We start from the raw sequence: 20,320 nt of genomic DNA on the forward strand, positions 1-20,320 counted from the left end.
CACAGACATTCTTTGAATGACTATAGAACTGTCACAACGGAATTGAGTGGCTGATAAAAAGTTCAACAATTAATTTGGTTTCACCTACACCTGCTATCTGCGACCAGACAACTTCCCTGTCAAACTCAACTTTGACCTCAGTAGAGACAACATTTTTGGCAACTGCAATGAACACTCCCACTCCTATGGTCTCTATTCTGTCTTTCTGATACACACTCCATGAATCGCTAAATATCTCAGAGCTTTCCACCTTGAGTTTTAGCAAGCTCTCAATCCCAAGAATAATGTGAGTGCAAGAACTTTTCTGGAGGGCAGTAAATTTGGGAACTTTGTTACGAATACTTTGACAATTTACTGATAAAATTTTGACAGCTGAAATGTCTTTCCTCTGAACTCGGTCTGCCTTTCCTTGTTGCATATCGACTGGCGAATGTTCATCATCAGAGTACCTCAAACTACCAGCTAGCATAAAAATACCAAATATGCTTTCCACAAGTACTCTGCTACCTGAGTAGTTGCTCCCTTTGTATAGTTTAGCCCTAACCTATCAAGGGAATCCCACAAATCCCCACTCTTTTAGCACAAGTTTAGAAATCTGCACCAATGTGGTGCAGAGTCGGCGAAGCCTTTGGTTGAAACCCTCCACTCAGCTCAAAACCAAAGGACCCCGATCAACTCTGGGAACAATGATGTAAATTGCAAGCTCTGCTTGTAACCCAAGTGTGCGGCCAGCAGCCTTCACCACTCCTGCCAGCCCACCTGTACGAACTGAGAATGGCCTCAGAACCCACATGACAGGCATTGTTGATGCTGGCGTGAGCCACAACTTACACATGACTGCACCCTGCACACTTGATAGCCACAGGCACAGCTGCCTCCACATTTTGGATGAGGCCCTCCAGCAGATATACTCAGTGCACATTGGCTTTCTTTTACAGCCCTGGATGCTTTCTGTCTAAAAAGCTCCATAACACGTCTTTGCGTTGGAGCTCCTGATAACTAGTAAACCTCACCTGTTCGTACCTGTTCAAGCATCAGCCACATGTCCTCACAGGGTGAATGGGAAAGAATGGGCAATGCCAGACAGCCTGTCTCCACATGGCCCTCCACCTCAAGTGACATGAAAGCATTACCACCCAAAACTCACCCTGCAGTGAGGGCTGATCTACCACGTCAGGTCCACTGCGAGGTGGCTCAGCAGGAGCCCGTGGGCAAAACAAGCAACACCTGAGGTGTCCCATGCAACGCACAAGATTCTCCGCCACAGCTACGTTCTGAGGCAGCACCCTGAAGGTGACTGGCCATAGCCAAAAATGCATTCAGCTGTTCCGCGAACTGCAGTCAGCTACCACTGGGTCTGCATGCAGCATGTACACATCCTGCCCATCCTATCAAGTCTACGTGAAAAAGTAGACTGCAAAAGCAAAAAAATCCTAGATATCCAGCTTACTACTCTCTTGATGTGTCACCAATAACACTGATGCATTAATAAGCTATATAGATGGCTGTTCAGAAGAAATGAAAACTGTGCTACTGACTGAAAGAATTTACAATTACAAAACTGCAAGATTAAACCTATTAAACAGAGAAACATGCACAAAATTTAAGAAATACATACACTGGAAAAGATAAACACTTAACCTGGTTCTCCGGATGTTACATACTGTTACAGTAGCAACAGAGGACCCTGTATGCTGCATTCTTAGTGTAATGAAGAATAATTACACAGGCCAATGAAATTTTTTTTTACTTTGATAGCTGATCTTTATAGATTTTTATGAGCTGACTCGAAATCTAGCCTTAGTTTTTTTGTATCACCCATAGTTTTCGAGCAATATGCTTTTTATTATAAGGTATAAAAATCATATGCTATATGGTGAATGGGGAAATTAATGAAACACTTTGTTACAACATAAGCATGGTTTGTATTTACGGCAAGCTACTTAAAACAATGACAGTGGTATGTGTTAATAGAGGTTTCACTTGTCATTTGGAATTATTATTTTTTTTTTTTTTTTTTTTTTTTTCCCCCATTGAAGCTTCTTGTGTTGCTTTTTCTATGATGAGTTGCTTGCTGAACTTGACCAACAGTAGTCCCCCATCATGTTGGTGTTCCTGCAGCCTTGGTAGCGTTTTTCCATCACTTTAATGTTCTGGAGAAAACGCTCTCCTTGCTCCTCACTAACATCTCCCATATTGTCCGGGAAGTAACAAAGGTCACTGTTCAAAAAGTGAACTTCCAGGCTCATTAAACATCCTAAAGTTTCAAACTTCTTTAACATTGTAGCTATAATAGAAACATGTTTTGGGTCTTTTTTCATGTCCTACGAACTATGTAACGATTTGCTTGAATGATGCCCGTGTTTCTTTCTCATTTAAGGTCACTGTAGATTCAAAGTTAACATCAAATATCAATTTTCTAATGTCAGGTCTGACAAAGACGCCTTCTTTTAGTTTAGCGTCTGAAAGGTATGGAAACTTTTGGCAGAGATACTTTTTTTTTTTTTTTTTTATCTAGTAGGTTTTTGCGTAGAATGTTCTTCTCTCCAGGTTTTAAAGACTCCCTCATAGGCCAGTTTTGGATCTACTAGGTTTTTGCGTAGAATGTTCTTCTCACCAGGTTTTAAAGACTCCCTCATAGGCCAGTTCTTTCTGCACGAGTGTTGATCCCTAGTCCTACTGTCCCATTCGCACAAGAAGCATGGAAATTTGGTAAAGCCACCTTGCTGACCAAGGAGCATGCATGTTACTTTTAGATCACCACATATCATCCAACCATGAGCAGAATAGCCTATTTTATTTAGCACTATTACTAGGTTTTCATAGCTTTCTTTCATATGAACAGAATGTCCAACATGTATAGATGCATACATGTTACCATTGTGTAACAAAACAGCCTTTAAACTGGTTTTGGATGAATCAATAAACAGCTTCTAGTCTTCCTTTTTGTATTCAATACCAAACTCATTCATCAGATCAGGAATGTCTGAGCAGTACACTAAATCATCTTCTTGTTGAAAGAAACCAGGGAAATTGCAGGTCTCTCTTTCTATACATGTATAGAATATGGTTCCAACTGCCAATAAGTTCCTTTTCTTTTAATCTAGAGCCAAGCAATTCAGCTTTTCCTTTTGTTAAGCCCAGATACTTAACCAAATCATTAAGCTCGGTCTGAGTAAACAATTTGGGCTCTAGATGTTCTGTATTACAATGGAATTCATCATCAGGACGTTCATCTAAATCAGATTGTACATCAGAAAATACTTCTGTTGGAATAGAATTTAAATCATCTGGTGGTTCAGGAACTGGGAAATCTACACCATTCCCTACTGGTCAGATGGCAGACGGAAGGTTAGGGCAGCTTATTATCTTCTTGTTTTTCGAACTATGGCAAGTAATATCAACACTGCAAAAGTAGCAATCATCGGAATGATTTCTTGGCTCTCTCCATATCATAGGAACAGCAAATCTAAAGGCTTTTTTCTCCTTTTTGGACCATTTCCTCAGATCTTCAACACACACATAACATACCTTATGCAGTGCCCAAGATTTATCTTTATCACTAAGTTTAGATCCAAAGATAGATAAACCTTTTTCACAAAGTCTGTAATGTTTCTTTGGTGTTTTTTAATCACAACTTCATCAAAAATATAACAAAAACTGTCAGCAGAGTTTTTACAACCACAATTAGATGTACTGAGCACATGTAGAGGAAACAGGAAAATGAGGTTAGGTTGACAGTAAACAAAACACCATCTGTTAACATAAAAATAGACTTGACCTTTATTTGCCAGCAAATGTTTTTCAGCAGTGCTACCAACATCATCTAAATTCATTACACCTCCTTTTTAAATTATTTTAACTATATAAAAGGTGTAAAATTCTTTAAAAAGCGCTTGTTTTAATAAATATAACTGTAAAATGTGAAGAAATGGTGGGTGATACAGTTTTTTAAGTATCGTATTTGGATTTCCCACCCTAAAAAACATAGGAATAAGGTATTTTCAGCAAAAACAATTTTCCATCGTTGGCCTGTGTTATTAACTGTACACTAACCTAACCTAACCTAACCTAACCTAACCTAACCTATATTAACCATGTAGTACACTCCTCAACAAAAACATGATTGTTGCTATACTTTAACTATTTATATTTTCAGGCTGCTATATTGCATATGGAACACCATACACACACATCAATACTAATTTCAATACCAATTAAACATTTGCAGGTGATCAATATTTATAGCATGTCCTTTGGACACAATGCTAACAATATATATTGATTAGACAACAACATCCAATGTTTTGGAATTAATGGATTCTGATAACTGTCACACAACTTATTCAAGAGCTGGCCAACAGCAACAAATAGCCAACACATTTTTACAAGTGTGTGTGTGTGTGTGTGTGTGTGTGTGTGTGTGTGTGCGCGCGTGCACCCAGGCGCGCTCGTGCATACGCATCCTACTCCAACCTGTGCTAAAGTCATGGACCACACACCTGTTAGATATTACATGACAACTGCAGTCTGACAGCTTGTGTTACTGAGAGGCATAGCAGTATTTATTCCTATGTGTTAGGAATCATATGAACAATAACAGCTATCTCAGCAACACTGTAGAGACTGCGGTACTGTCTTTCCACAAAGTAGCTCCTTACGCCAAATTTGAGCAGGGCAGTGTCTGACCAGTTGTGATGAGGAATGTATAAATCTTCTTCAAGGAGAGACGGGTGCATTGCTTCACAGCCCTGTGAGTTCACCTGATGTCTCACCCATCAAACAAGTATGATTCGTTGGTAGCATTATGGTCCTCCAGTAACCATTGTTCATTTAAAGTGACCGCTCATACAAATGCTGTGGAGGGAAATTCCCCAACAACATATCCATATGCTCACTGCCTCCATATTACAATATTTAGAGATCTAATGAGGGCTTCACACCATACCAGTTCATCAAAACCAATGGGAATGCATACTTGTGTAATCCTCACATTATGTATTGCCACATACTTAATCTGGGGTATAAAATTTATTTCAAGCATATCTATCCTCCTTGATGCTGAAATTTTCACAAATGTTAATGCAAAGATATAGAGGAGTCTCTATTATTGTGCACAACACCATGTTCGGTATTAGTATGAATTCAAGGTTTTTTTTTTCCTTGCTGTGTATTAGGACTGTTGGCATGACCTTGAAATAAAAGCAGTTTCAAAGCACGTCGGAGTATGAAGCACTACAATTAGCCACTGCATTTGCCAAATCTCCTTCCACTAGTACACACTTTTTTGTTTCACCAAATACATATGATACATTCTCCTGGAGATTAAAATTGCAACAAATCATAGAAAATTTACTGCATTCAGATAATTGTAGAGGGCACCTACGTCACCCACCAGCAATCCAGTATTCTCTTGGGAATAGCTGTAGTTGTCTCTAAGAGCTTGGTTTAGAGGCTTCATGCCATGATAGCTTGAACATTGTGTAATCAATGAACAGAATGCTGAGTGTCAGGTTTCTGTCAACAGAAATTTGATATGTTTCATTCTGGCAGGTCAAAATCAATATTCAACAATGGAACTTGTGACCAAATGCAACTATACCAATTAAACTTAGAGGTAAAATGACAAATTAATTCTGGATTTTCCACGATAATTCTCATAGAACAAAAGTGATTAATGCAAGGATGGGCATAATAATGATATTTAGAAAAAGAATTTTGATCAGAAAAATTTGTGAAAATAAAAGATTTTGTTTTTGTAACAGTAACAACAACTGATCATTCTTAGGCAGCAACATGATTCCAGGACTTAATAGGCCAGATAAAAGATACATGATACCTATACTTCAATTAAAATTACTTTCTGATTAACATTTGAATGAGTCAAGTGGTAGGGCAAGACTCAGCCAATCACAACTGTTTCTTGGGCTGCACATGATTGCTGTGTTAACTGTTCTGCAAGCAAGAGCCTTGTCAGGCGATGCATCCCACAGAGGTTGGGAGGGGGCCAGCCCGGGCCTCTTCCAAAGGCTGGAGCAGAGAAAGACCACCAAATACGCAATGATTTTTGCACATTCTATCGTGCCACTATAAAAATAGTTTTATGCAAATATGGCAAAACTATATCCCCTGCTAAAGTTATTACTTTGGTAAATATTTTAGTTTTTGAACTAAAATATTGAAATAATAATGTCAGATTGATAATATTTATCAAGCAAACATAAATAAACTATTCCACAAGACTTCGGGATTGCAGCCGGATCTCATCGACTTCTTTCCACGATATTTCGGCTGACAACATTACAGCCATCTTCAGGCGAGTGTTTGACACTGGAGATTGCTAGTGCAAGTCGCTCTATTTATGTGTAAAAGTGCCGCAAGACGCGCATGCGCAAGTTACCGTAGCATGCGCGCCACCTGTCGATTCCAAGGCCCTCTACAATATTACTGCATCTATGGAGCGCAAACGATTGCGTGAAACAAGTACTTGTCATAAAATTAATGGCTATCATTTTTGTTAGTATCATTCCTTCTATTAATTTAACAAACTTAGTATTTTTTGTTCTTTTATATCAAAAGAAAATTTTAATGGAATTGTTTGGCTCAACAAAACATGAGTACAGGTTGGACAGAAGATTCAGTAACTAGCACCACACTACACCCTGTTGGAAAAAGTAACAGGCTGATTCTTCTCCATGCAGGTACATTAGCAAGATTCATGGAAAAATGTATTTTGTCATTTAGAGAGAAGAAAACCCCTGATTACCACAAAGTAATGAATGGAGACACAGTTCAGCACTGTTTTAAAGACTCAGTTTTGGAAAACTCGAGAAAATCTTTCATAATAGTTCTGGACAATGCCTGACAACATTTGACTATCCCTGGTAAGGTGGCTATAGTACCTTCCAGCAAATAAGAGATTATCGACTGACTACACTGAAAAAAATGTTTCCATACTAGATGACTTTAGAAAAGGTGAACTACTGGATCTTGTGGCTCAGAATAACCTTTACCTATATATGTCATAGATGAACTGGCAAAAAAATATGGCCACATTGTCCTCATCCTCCCACTATATAACTGCCAATTCAATTTCATTGAATTCATATGGGCTCAATTTAAAGGTTATGTGGAAAGGAATAACAAAAACTGTACACTAGCAAAAGTAGAAAGATTGGCAAAGAATTCTATCAACCAAACTTCATAATGTTGTAAGGTACACAAACAAAGTAATGATGAAAGCAGTTAAGAACAAGTGTGTAGTGGAAAATAATACTAAACAACTTCTTATTTCATTTAATTCTGACAGCAGTTCTAATGATCACACTGATGATAGTGAAAATGATTCAGAGATACGTGGTTTGCACCCGACAGTGGTATACTTATTTATATTCACCCCTCCCAGTTTTCTCCGCTTATTTAGAGAAACAATTATTTTGTAGCATGTGTGTGGTTGCACATTCTTCTTACTGCTGTTATTTGCCTATAACGTGTGATAGGGTATCTTACGCACTGCCGCCCCTACAGCATCAGTGGTCCCCACCACTGCTCTCCCCACTAATTACAAAGACCTTAGCAACAGTCAGTAAGCAGATGACTTGTCTCTTTCTTGGTGCATGCACAGTTATCAAGCACATGAGCACATGGCATACTGTGCACAAGCTGGCAAGTCTGCTCCCCTCCACTGCCATCTGTCAGTCACAAAGCAGTTTTAATCAGAGTATAATGTGCGTTCACAGGAAATGTATCCTGTAATAGCAAGAAATACGCTGATGAGGTCTCCACTAGCAAAAGAAATCTAGATTTGTCCCCAATAAACACAGAACACATGAATAGAATGATATCTTCTTAATTTTCTTTACTTACGTTTATCACACAGATATCAAAATAATGTAATTTCTTCATTAGCACCTTTGTATACTACAACTGTTTTGGAGGCAAATAGATAAACAAAGGTCTCAACAATACTCTACACCATGTACAGTTCAAAAGCTTAGATATGCACTGAAAGAAAAGAATTGTGGACTATAGGCTTTTCCCTCTGATAATATAAATAATGCTACTAATGCTAGCAAAGGATATGGTGGGATTTACCTGTGATCAAGGAACAAGAATTTCCATTCTAGGCTATGTCTTGAAGTGAATTCACTTTTAGTAGAGTCCACAACTGACATTTCACGGATTAATAGTGGAGTCTGCAAGCGTCCAACACCGACAAAAACTAATCTAAAACAGAAAACATAATGAAACTTTGACTACATATTTTATTTAATGAAATAATCAGTTACTGGAAATCCTATTTCTAAAGGCAAGGACACTACAGGAAATTATACACAAGATGCTGCTAATGTCAATACCATACACAAAGCATATTTCGCTACAATATTCTCAACGTATGCATTTTGTAAGCTACCAATCTTACTGATTTATGCAATGCTCTTTCTTTGTCTATTGTTAAGAATTCAACAGATGGAGTAACGTTTCACCAAAGCTATTCCAAAATGTCTAGTTTGTTGATAATTCAAGGAAATTTTGATACATGACTGTAAAGATGCCTGTCTGCATCAGACCTTTCACGTCTTTAACCTCATACTTCATCTGAGTTTATCCTCCAGGTACTTAAGATTTTCTTGAGGTGGTTAACCACAGTTACTCTGAGTGGCTACCACATATATACCATTTTCAATATACTTCTCATTTATTGTCAAGAGCCACTTAATGTGTCATAGTCCTCAATTACATAATATTCAGATTTACTTGAATGAAAAAGAGGTATTTTCAGCAGACTAAGTTGGTGAAACTTCTATAGCATATCTCAATGCAGCTGCAAATCATTAGCAAGTGCTTCCTCTTCTCTGTGCTGTTGTCCACCTTTCAAATGACTCCATCTAATAGTGTGGATGTAAATCACCTTCAATGCAACTACGTCTAGTTACCCTGTGTTGTATATATCTAATACTATGAATTTCTATTGTAACTGAATTGACTGATATAGTGCTACTTAGCTATCCTGCTTTTGCTAGGGATCAAATCTAGAGTAATAATTCCAGCTTCCTTTCAGTATGTCGTGACCATGTCATTGTTGGTTGCCATCTTATACGCAAAGAGGCTTGAGTGTTATATGCTCACTTAAACATATTCATCATGCACTTGGAGCTGCACCCCAACAAGGTTTCTTGAATATAACCTGTTTGTCTTACGTAAACTGTACTCTTCCAAAAATTACATAAATCTTAACAATCTCACAATTAAGTATGTTATACATCCTCCATTATGGCTCAGACTTCTACAAGTTTCATAAAGAATGATTACAGTGTAAGAGAACAAAGCTTGTAAAGGATTCGGTACAACAAGACAAATGTGATGAACTTGATATGGGTCTTTAGAACAACTAGATTAGGTGCATCTCTTTATTGGGATTACATTTTAAGAATCTCTCAGAGACTCACAGACATGTACACTAATACATGGCCAAAGAACAGATATTTTAAGATATACTGATATAGTTATCCTAACAGAAAGTGCAGATCTTGAAGTCACATTAATTAAAATGGATATGGTTACAGTCAGAGAATAAAACACGAAAATAAATAAGTACTAAATAAAATTGATGGCAACTGATAAAGAAGAGAAAGGCAAAGTCAAAATTTATGTTCGTAGAGAGGTACTTGAGCAAGCTGAATCATTTAGTTATTTAGGAAGTAACATTAGCAAAAAGTGCCTTCAACAACAAGATGAAGATTATTATTATTATTATTATTATTATTATTATTGTAAAAATGCTAGCCTAGAAATCAGGAAAAGGTTTATCAAAGCCTACTTTTTGGTGTTACGGAGACATATGAACAGAAGAAACTGCATTCTTCTAAGACTTAACATTAGAGACACATGCTCAAAATAAAGTGGGTTGATATGGTTACAAATGTAGAAGTCTGCAAAAGAGTGGATGATAAGAGAAGCCTGTGGAAATAAGTTGTAAAAGAAAGAGAGCAAACTACATATAATGGCCATCCAATGAGACCCAAGGGACTCCTCAATGCAATAGTAGAGTAGTATGTTAATGGAAAGAGACAAACATGGATTTATTAAAAAAAATTATACAACTATATGAGAAATGTGCTCTCATAAAGACCGGAAATGTAAGAAACAAACCTGCACCTTGCCTAACAAGAACTAAAGCAGCTCATGACTATCAGAGATGCTGCACATTGGGCATACAAACTACACCACACTGCTTACAAGCAGAAGCAGAAGAGAGTTAGTCAAGCTGTGAGAAATGCAAAAATCTAGCATGCCCATATGTTATCTGACAACAGAAATAGGCCAACTCATCTATGGAATAAACATGTGTGGTCTTGGTACTGGCAAAGTAAAAACTGCAGCTGATCCCACTGTCCCAGAAGAAAAACTGAACTGGTACTTCACATTACCTACAACCACAACTGAACCACACACGAAACAGAGACTCACTGATTACTTTGTGGATACAAATGACTGTAGCAGACAGTTGTCACAGTGGTGTAAAACCAATTCCCCATCTTCAAAAAGATTGAAAACCACAATTTCGTGCAACAAATCATGGCCTCTGTGTTTTGGAATTGAAAAGGAATCATTCTAGATGAATTTCTGCTTCGAGGTAGACCTCCAATGCCCAGCAATATTGTGAGACCCTATAAAAACTCAAAAGGAACATTCAAAACAAAAGGAGGGGAATATTGACAATGCCCCTCCTCACACAGCCTTAGTCACCCTGGCGTTTTGGATTCATTGGGTTGGGATGTTTTGAATGATCCCCTCATATTCCCCTGACCTGGCATCTTCAGATTATCATCTTTTCACCTTCCTAAGGCAAACATGAGTGGAATTACATTTACAACTGATGAGCCGGTGCAGAAAGACATTCTTAAGTGGGGGAAGGGACTGGCAGGACAGTTCTTTGAGGAGGGCATAAAGAAGCTTGTGCCATGGCTCACCACACACATTCATTGGGATGGCAAATGTGTGGAAAAATAGTCAATGAGTGCAATATTTTTTTTTCAGATACAGTTTTTCTGAAAAATATAAAATCTAGTAGGCTTATTTTCTAAACATGCCTTGTAGATATTATCATTAACAACCTTCCAAAGTAGGAGATGTAATTCAATTATCTAATATAATGTGGGAGGTTATTTCAGAGTTGGGTTGCTGCTACTGAGAAAAACTTCAAGAAAGTGGATGAATGATGCAGTGGGACAGACTAGATTTTCCTCTGATGGGAATAGTTGTTTATGCCGTGTTGTTCAAATAAGAACATTACGGTTGGGCAGATATATGAGGGACAGTGTTCATTGATGAGACAGTAAAGCAGAAAGAGGGTTTGAAAATATCTGTGTTTTTCTGCATGCAGCCAGGATAGCAGTGTTTATGATGTTGAAATATGATCAAAAAGTTAAACATCACATTTATAACAAACACAGGCATTCATAACCAGTTCCAGGCATCATGAGCTTTCCTGAGAAAGATCTTGCATGATAACATCTCTGTGATCAATAATTGGAAATATACGTTTTTCTACAAGTCTCTTTTTTTCAGGCAAGAGAGAATAAATTTTTATATTTCTGTAGAGTGTGGAGAGATGTTGATGCCTTCTTCCACATTGTAGTTACATAAGCTGTCCAATGTAGATTTTCATCCGTTATTACACCTAAAATCTATGCTGAAGGAGAGAAGTTGATAGCATTAAAGGTGGTAGGGATCCCTGACAATTCGGGCTAATGAGCCTAGAATGACCAATGAGTACCACTTGGGTTTTGGATAGGTTGAGCTCAAACCCTATATACTGCGCCCATTTTGATACCGTTCACAGGTTGGCATTGAGATTCTTGATAGCTGTTTTCAGGTTTATTGGTTTTATACTTACATACAACTGGAGGCCATCAGCATACATGTGGTACCTGCGGTAGGACAAAACTGATGACACATCATTTATGTACAATGAAAAGAGTACAGGACCTAATACTGAACCCTGGGGGAAGCCGGGATGACTTTATGGTGTCAGCATGATGCATTGCTGGCGAGTCATCAGGTGTGAACAAAAGCAATGCACTGCACTTGGCAATAAATTTAGGCTGCTAAGTTTGGCAAGTAAAATGTCGAAGTCAACAGTGTCGAAGGCTTTGCTGAAGTCTAGGAAGCACATGATAGTTGCTTCTTGTGCATCCAAGGCAAGCTTTATGTCATCTGTTAGTTTTATTGAGGCAGGTGTTGTGCTGTGGTATTTACAGAAACCTGATTCATATTTGTCTAATAGGTTGTTTGTGGTAGTTTGTCAGCTGGCTGTGGATTATATTCTAAGGCCTTGGGCAGTGCAGGAAGAATGCAAATAGGATGGTAATCAGAGGATACTGTGCAATGTTCTTTTTGGGTAGTGGCTTAACTAGTCCCTGTTTCCAGACCTCAAAGAAAACACTTGCAGTTAAGAAGCAGTTGAGGATACATGTTATAGTAGCCTGTAGTGCATCAGTAATAAGCTCCATCATTTTCACTGTGATTCCATCATGTGCAGCATATGCTGATTTGATAGGCACGGCAGCTTTCTGATGGTATTGAGAGTAACGTACACATTTATAATGAGCCACCAAAGTTTCATCTCCAGTCACAAAAGGGATCAGAAAATTCTCACCTTCCAATTCAGTTTCAAAAAAACCCTCACAGGCACTATTTAGTTGTGCTGCACTGTCAGCTGTTTTGGAACTGACAGTGTGCACAGTTTCTGGTAACCCAGCATTTCTGTGAGTGTTCCTGTAAGAGTGTTCTGTTCATCATGAACATTTGTTCTGCCTCCACTAAACTCCCTACACCACTTATAATACACAACTATTCTGCTCACAATACCTTTGCTGTTAACTGTTCTGCTTACAATACCTTCACTGTAAACTGACAGGAAGGGCCTCTGGGCACACTCTACCACAACCATTGCCAAATCCAGATTTATATGCTGACCCTGTGAAAATACGGGATACTACCACGAAAAAGAAGAGACATATGGCTGCCTGAACATATTGAAACACTGTGATGAACAGCCCCCAAAAAATCCTCCTCTTCACACACCATACAGTCACACACTTTAGAGAGGAGCTCTGGTACCTATTTCAGAACAATACTGTAGAGTCACATGCTGGCAAATTCTCTAACCTGCTCAGAGAAGAAAACTAAAGTGCTGCCCTCAAAAGAACTGCAACTTGTTATTCCCCATAACAAAACATTAGTTCCCACTGCCATACAAAATTATTTCTTGGCAAATTTCACCAGACACCACAGTTTAGCTCCTGCCAGTCTCCTTGGTTCCTGCACCAGTTAGACAACACTGCTATAATTCTGTCATCTCTCTGTTATCATCTATATGAATTTCCTTTAGGTGTGGTCTATTATGGGTGGTATGCCTTTGCTCTTTTATTCTTATGTGACTGACAGCTAGTAGTAGGAACAGCCACAACTTATGGACTCTGAACCATTGTGCAGTTTAGCATTTTTCTTACAAACAAATCACAGCAAAGGGTGAAGAAAGTGAGAAGTTAACAGAAAAAATATCCCAGGAATGCTCAAACATTTCCATTTTCACTCACATCACATGCAATATATAGCCTACTCTCTTCACACATTGAATCACTCTGTCAGTTGGGTGACCTATATATAGTACTTTTAAAAGGCCATTTCTTCAAAAAATCACTTTATTTACAAATACAAAATTACCTGTACTTCCAAGAATAGTCAGGGATTTGAAACCATTCCTATAACCACTCACATCATTGTCTTCAGGTTTGTGTAGAGTTGTGTCATGTTACAAAGTGAATCTGTCTGATACACAAACCTGCTAATAAGTAAATTAATGTAAATATGTGGAGAGTACACTGTTGCCTCTGTTGAATCAAACTCCACAGAGAAGTAACTGTACCAACAAATTTCTGTACAAGTAATGTCAGCTGTGAAAATGAGAGTCATCTGAAATGATTATGGTTTTTACCCAACAATATGACAACCCTGAATATAAGATGACCCACTTCTTTTGAAGAGGTTCTGTATGAAATTTTTTTAAAAATTTATTCTGACTAATCAAATTTACAAACTGTTTTACTGATATCAAGTATCTTAAAATCCATCTAAAAAAGTTAACACTATGTATTGCAGAGAGTCATGGTGTTTTATTCAGATTATATGATAGTGATGAACAATAGCTGTGGGATGTCATTGGACTAGCATTGTTCTATATCATACTGCAAGCCCCATTATTTTCAAAATCACCACCAGCTCATATTTGTTTTGAATTTTGCAACACATGCAGTTGGAAAATTCCTCTTTTTCTCCAGTGGCTTCATTCGTGTAATTTCTCAAGTAATTGGGAAGCATTCATCACATTTCTCTCGCACATAGAGAACAGCAAGCTATTCCAATTCATGAAACCTTCCCTGATTTGGTCCCCTGAAAGTTGGTATGTATAACTGGCAATCTCTAATTTATTTTTCATCTGATACCACTTACAAACATTTGACTCTGTGACATCAAATTTTCTTCCTGCTGCGACATTATTTGTGGCCTCTGTGTCACGAATAACCATTAACTCAAAATTAGTTTTGTGCTATGTGCATGAATAAATTGTGAACTCCAAACTTATAGAGGCACATTTTCTCAACAGAGTCATCAGATATCAATCAGTACAATTTCTGTTCCTACAGCGTTAAGTGAGCTGAACGATAATAATATGTCATCCTCTTGGCTCCTTACTGCTGAATCAACAGATATCAGACCACTTCTAGCTAACAGTGTGCTTTATCCTTCATTGACAACTTTCAAAATAAACAGTGCTGTCGAGCAGTTGGTGCTATAGTATAATTCTTGAAGCTGATGTTTCATTTATTATATTGTGTTTTGGATGTTCTGTGTGAATTTATTTATATTAGAACTAATTTATCTCCTGTAGAAAAGTATACTACTGTTGATTATTTATCCACTTGTATGCTCAGTACAGTTCTGATTGCATTTACATTCAGGCGAACTGCAGTTTAAATGTTGTAATCTTTCACAAAAAGCAAGATATGTGGGATTATTCTAATGGTTGGTATAATTTCTCTATCTTATCTTCGTGGTTTTTATGAGACATTTACGTTGGTGGCAGTGGAATCATTCTGCAGTCTTGTACCGGTAACCAATCTAGAAGCACTGCTCTCAATTTCTTCAACGTCTTCCTTTAATACGATTTGTTGGGTATCCAAAAACTCTAGCAGTACTTGAGAATGGGTCCTACTACTGTTCTGTATGAAGCCTCCTTTACAGATGAGCTACTGTTTCCCAAAATCCTCTCAATAAACTGAAGATGACCATTCACCTTCCCTACTACCATCCTCACATGTTCATTCCATTTCATATCATATCACTTTGCAACGTTACACCTAGATAATGTGCATAGCAGCACACTACTAATGCTGTATTTCAACATTACAGGATTGCTTTTCCTACTCAACTACACAGACTTAAATTTTTCTTTGTTTAACTGCCATTCATCATACAAACTAGAAATTTTGTCTAACAAGGAAACCACACAGCAACCAGATTTTTGTAATTTTTTTATATTTGTGGTACACATATTTCAGAACTCAAATAATTTTTCAAAGCAATTTGATGCAATTCTCAAAAATTCTCCAGAAAATCAACTTTGAAGTTTTCAAATCACCTTTAATGTGTGTAAGTTAGGTTGATTTGTCGATATATATAGCACGGCTCCATGGTAGGGTGCTCACCTGCGAAGTCAGTGGACTCAGTTCCATTACCAGCGGATTCAAATTTTTAAAGAATGACATGTTCTGTAAGCATTTGCATTAAGCCTAAAATACATAAAGATGGAAAATAATCAGTAAGGCTTGAGATAGGTAGCCACTGGATCAAGTCTCATTTCAATAACTTTTTTCATTCTTTTCTGCTCACTTTGAATACCTACATCATTTAAATATAAATTTCATCAAATATATGGCAATTAACACAAATCTAATTGTAATTTTAATGAAAAATGCATGTCATCTTATTTCTAATTACATATCATACAGAAAAATCCAGTTTTCATTACAAATATAAGTTCTTACTTTCATAAAATACTAGCAACCCAGCAATGCTTTGTAACTGCTAAATATGTATGGAGATCCTACACTAAGGTGAAAAAAGTCATGGGATACCTCCTAACATTGTGCTGGACATCTTTTTGCCCAGAGTAGTGCAGCAACTCAATGAGGCATGCACCCCACAAGTCGTTTGGAAGTCCCCTGTACAAATACTGAGCCAAGCTGCCTGTATACCCTTTCATAACAGGGAAAGTGTTGCTGGTGCAGGGTTTTGTGCACGAACTGACCTATCGATTAAGTCCCATAAATGTTTGATGGGATCTATGTCGGCTAATATGGGTGCCCAAATCATTTGCTATAAATGCCCAGAATGTTCTTCAAACCAATCATACATAATTGTGGCCTAGTGACATTGTGCATTTTCATCCATAAAAATTCAATCATTGCCTGGGAACATGAAGTCCATGAAGGGCTGCAATTGATCCCCAAGTGGCCGAACATAAATGTTTCCAGTCAATGGTAAGTTCAGTTGGACCAGAGGACCCAGGCTATTCCATGTAAACAGAGCCCACACAATTATGTAGCCACCACTAACTTGCACAGTGCCTTGTTGACAACTTACGTCCATGGTTTCATGAGGCCTGTGCCACACTCAAATACTACCATCAGCTCTCACCAACTGAAATTGGGACTCATCTGACCAGGACTCGGTTTTCCAGTAGTCTAGGGTCCAACTGATATGTTCACAATCCCAGGAAATGCACTGCAGGCAATGATGTGCTGTTAGAAAAAGCACTCGCATCATTCATCTGCTGCCATAGCTCATTAACATCAAATTTCGCCACACTAATGGATACATTCATCATATGTCCCACACTGATTTTTATGTGGTGTTTTGCTTGTCTGTTAGCAATGACAACTCTAAGCAAAAGCCGCTGCTTTTGGTTGTTAAGTGAAAGCCGTTGGACACTGAGTTGTCTGTGGTGAGAGGTAGTGCCTGAAATTATGGATTCTTGGCACCTTCTTGATACTTTGGGTCTTGGAATATTGAACTTCATAATGATTTCTGAAATGGAATGTCCCATGCATCTAGCTCCAACTACCACACTGTGTTCAAAGACTTAATTCTCATTGTGCAGCCATAATCAAGTCGGAAATCTTTTTACATGTACCACCTGAGATCAAATGAGAGCTCCATCAAAGCACTGTCCATTTGCATCTCGTGTACCCTATACTTCCGCCATCTGTGTATGTGCATATTGCTATCCAATGAATTTTGTCAACTCAGTGTATATATGTCCTATCTTCCTCCCTTTCTCCCCTCTCTTTCTATCTTCTCCTTACCCCCTACCTCTTTTCACCTCCTCCTCCCACCAGTTTCTGAACTTGTCCCTTATTTATTGTCACTGCCAATGAAACTAAGGCTGAGAATTGAAGTTGTTTAAATGAATGGGTAATTCAAGTGGGATCATTAGTATACAGGACTGACAGACCTCCTATTACAGAATCTTTTGAGGATAGTAGCTTCAAGGGGAATATTCCACATAGTTTTACTTTTTTTTAATGGTATTCTAATCATAAGCCGTTAAGCATGACAAGAAAATCATTTTCTCATTTTAAGGAGGATCATTTTGACATCAAATGAGTCAGGATTTGATGAAGATTGTTTAAATGCGTTAATCCACAACGAAACATGTCACTGTACTTGAGAACTGGCAAATGTGATGAACTATAATCATTCCATCATCTTATGAGATTTGCACGCAATGGGGAAGGTACAAAAATCAGGTGTATGGGTATCACATGTTCCAAATCAAAATCACAAAAAAAAAAAAAAACAATGGTGGCCAAATGTGCACCTCTGCTTGCTCATCATCCATTGGTTCGTAAACAACACTGACCACTCGTATCCTGTATTGTTACTGGTGATGAGAAATGATGTCTTTACGCTAACATATGGAAAAGAAGGAATGGTTGAGCCCAAACAAAGCAGCAACTTCCAGTACAAAGACCAGCATGCATCCACAAAAAATAATGATATGCATCTGGTGGAACAGTGATGGAGTGGGGTACTAAAAATTGCTTCCCCGAGGTGTAACCATTGCTGCTGACACTTATTGTCAACAACTGAGATGTCTTGCAGATGCAATCTAAGAACAACAAACCAGGAAGACCGCATGAAGTGATGCTATTCCATGGTAATGCTCGCCTCCAGTCTGCTAAACTGCCAAATAACACTGTACATGAGTTGGGTTGGGAATTCATTTTGCACCTACTTTTTTCACTTTATCTTGCAACTTCAGATTTTCACATTTACCACTCTCGGTAACACAACTTTTAAGGAACTTCCTTCCCAGATGAAAATGCACTCCAAACATAGCTCGACGAGTTCTTCGCCTCAAAACCAAGTGATTTCTACAACCGCAGAATCGAAAAGTTACCCCTGCACTGGCAGACTATTGTAAACAGTGAAGGAGAATATATTATTGATGACTAATATCTCTGTTACAAATATCTGTTGTATTTCCTAAACTTACAGAAAAACACTACACTTACGCACCAACGTAATACATTTTTTTAAATGTATAGCCTAAGTCTGCCCAAATGTTTATCAGAGTACCATACAAAAATCTGAAGTAAACCAGACAAGAACTTTTCGAAATTTTGGCTGATAATGTTAAACAATGACTTCTCTTTATATAGTAGAACAGATTTTTGGTCAAGATTATTTAAATTTTTGAGTGAATTATACATTAATTTTTCTCCTACTTTACCAAATTTACTCGACTCTAAGCCGCACTCAAACCTAAGCCGCACCTGAAAAATGAGACTCAAAATCAAGGAAAACAAATTTTCCCAAATCTAAGCCGCGCGTGAAATCTGAGACTCGAAATTCAAGGGGAGAGAAAAGTTTTAGGCCACACCTCCAAATTGAAACAAAGTTGGTCCATTGTAATATGAGACACAATTTAGGTCGAATGAATGACGATACAGCTACGGTAGTAGCTTCATCTGGTTTGAATTGATTGCTTATTTTTCTTTGATCTGATACGCACCGTTCTCTTTGTTAAAGGTGTTCACGTCACTCTATGCTCAAAATGTATTACTGTACTGTGTCATGCATTGTTTGTCGCATCCTGAGCTCGCGGCATGGCTTGCTTTTGTGCACGCTACCACCGCTTACAATTTAAAAAAACCAAAGGAATCGTCTCATTAGCGAAACAATGGCAAGAGACTGCTATTTGTTGTTACTTACACTGCTGCTTTCTTTGATAATGATCAACAAGAACCAAATAATAGACTGCGTATGATAGATGTTCTGAACGAGAGTTAAGCGAAAATTTTTCTCCGTTTGAAAATCTTTGCAGACGCCTCTTTAATATGTTACATTCTGCACAGAAATTAGAGTCATCTTAGATTTAAAAATCTATTCAATTGCCGTGCTTCATTTCTGACTGTATCACTACTAGGCATAAGAATAATACGAATATAAACATGACATGATGTGTATATTCTTCCACGTTTGCTGTTGCCTCACTCTAGTTTCGTAGTTTATTAGGCAGACAAGATTTAAATGAGATAGCAGCAAACATGAAAGAATACATGGCAAAATGTTTATATTCATATTTTTCTTATGGTGAAGAGAATACTGCAGGTGATTCACAATTCATAAAAGTTCCTATTAGCAACTATCTCTTCTCACAGGTCGGGAAAAATTCAGAACGTAGAGTTGGTCACATTGACAAACATCCCAAACAGTCTTGCCAGTCGGATTTTCGTAGTACATTGAAATGCTGCTACATTTGAAGATGAACAATATGGAATTTGTATTTACTTCATTGGATAATGTATGAAAATGCAGTGGTTGAAACTCGGGGTGGAGAAAAAAGGACGTCTTCCACCCCATTTTTTTTTAATTTATTTACTAACGTAGAGGTTTTGGCGCCAGTATTTATCTTTGTGCCTGCAAAGCATGCCTGTGTAGCGCTACATATATTCAACGGCAGAAGTTAGTTGTGGCGGCACCTGCCAACATTTTTCAGAACTTCCACTTACTTTGCACTTGATTGTAAGCCGCAGGCGGTTTTTTGGATTACAAAAACCGGAAAAAAAGTGCGGCTTAGAGTCAAGTAAATATGGTATGTATTTTATGCTTCATACAACTGTTCGTAAAACATATAACTTTGCTTAAAAATGTGAATCTGCCTCAAACTGCATGCAGGCCCCCAAGT

The 20,320-nt window shown here is 37.9% G+C and overlaps 1 protein-coding gene across 2 annotated transcripts in view; it reads right to left on the reverse strand.

Moving 5' to 3' along the window:
- The window catches only part of LOC126251868 (circadian locomoter output cycles protein kaput), a 115,286-nt gene that overhangs the window by 72,615 nt on the left and 22,351 nt on the right, over positions 1-20,320 (reverse strand). For both annotated transcript variants that reach the window (XM_049952558.1, XM_049952565.1), the window contains exon 9: positions 8,095-8,226. In XM_049952558.1, coding sequence (XP_049808515.1) covers positions 8,095-8,226 — 132 coding nt within the window. The remainder of the gene's footprint in view (positions 1-8,094; positions 8,227-20,320) is intronic.

This window comes from Schistocerca nitens, chromosome 1 (genome assembly GCF_023898315.1).
Source record: "Schistocerca nitens isolate TAMUIC-IGC-003100 chromosome 1, iqSchNite1.1, whole genome shotgun sequence".
In the NCBI taxonomy this organism is placed as follows: domain Eukaryota; kingdom Metazoa; phylum Arthropoda; class Insecta; order Orthoptera; family Acrididae; genus Schistocerca; species Schistocerca nitens.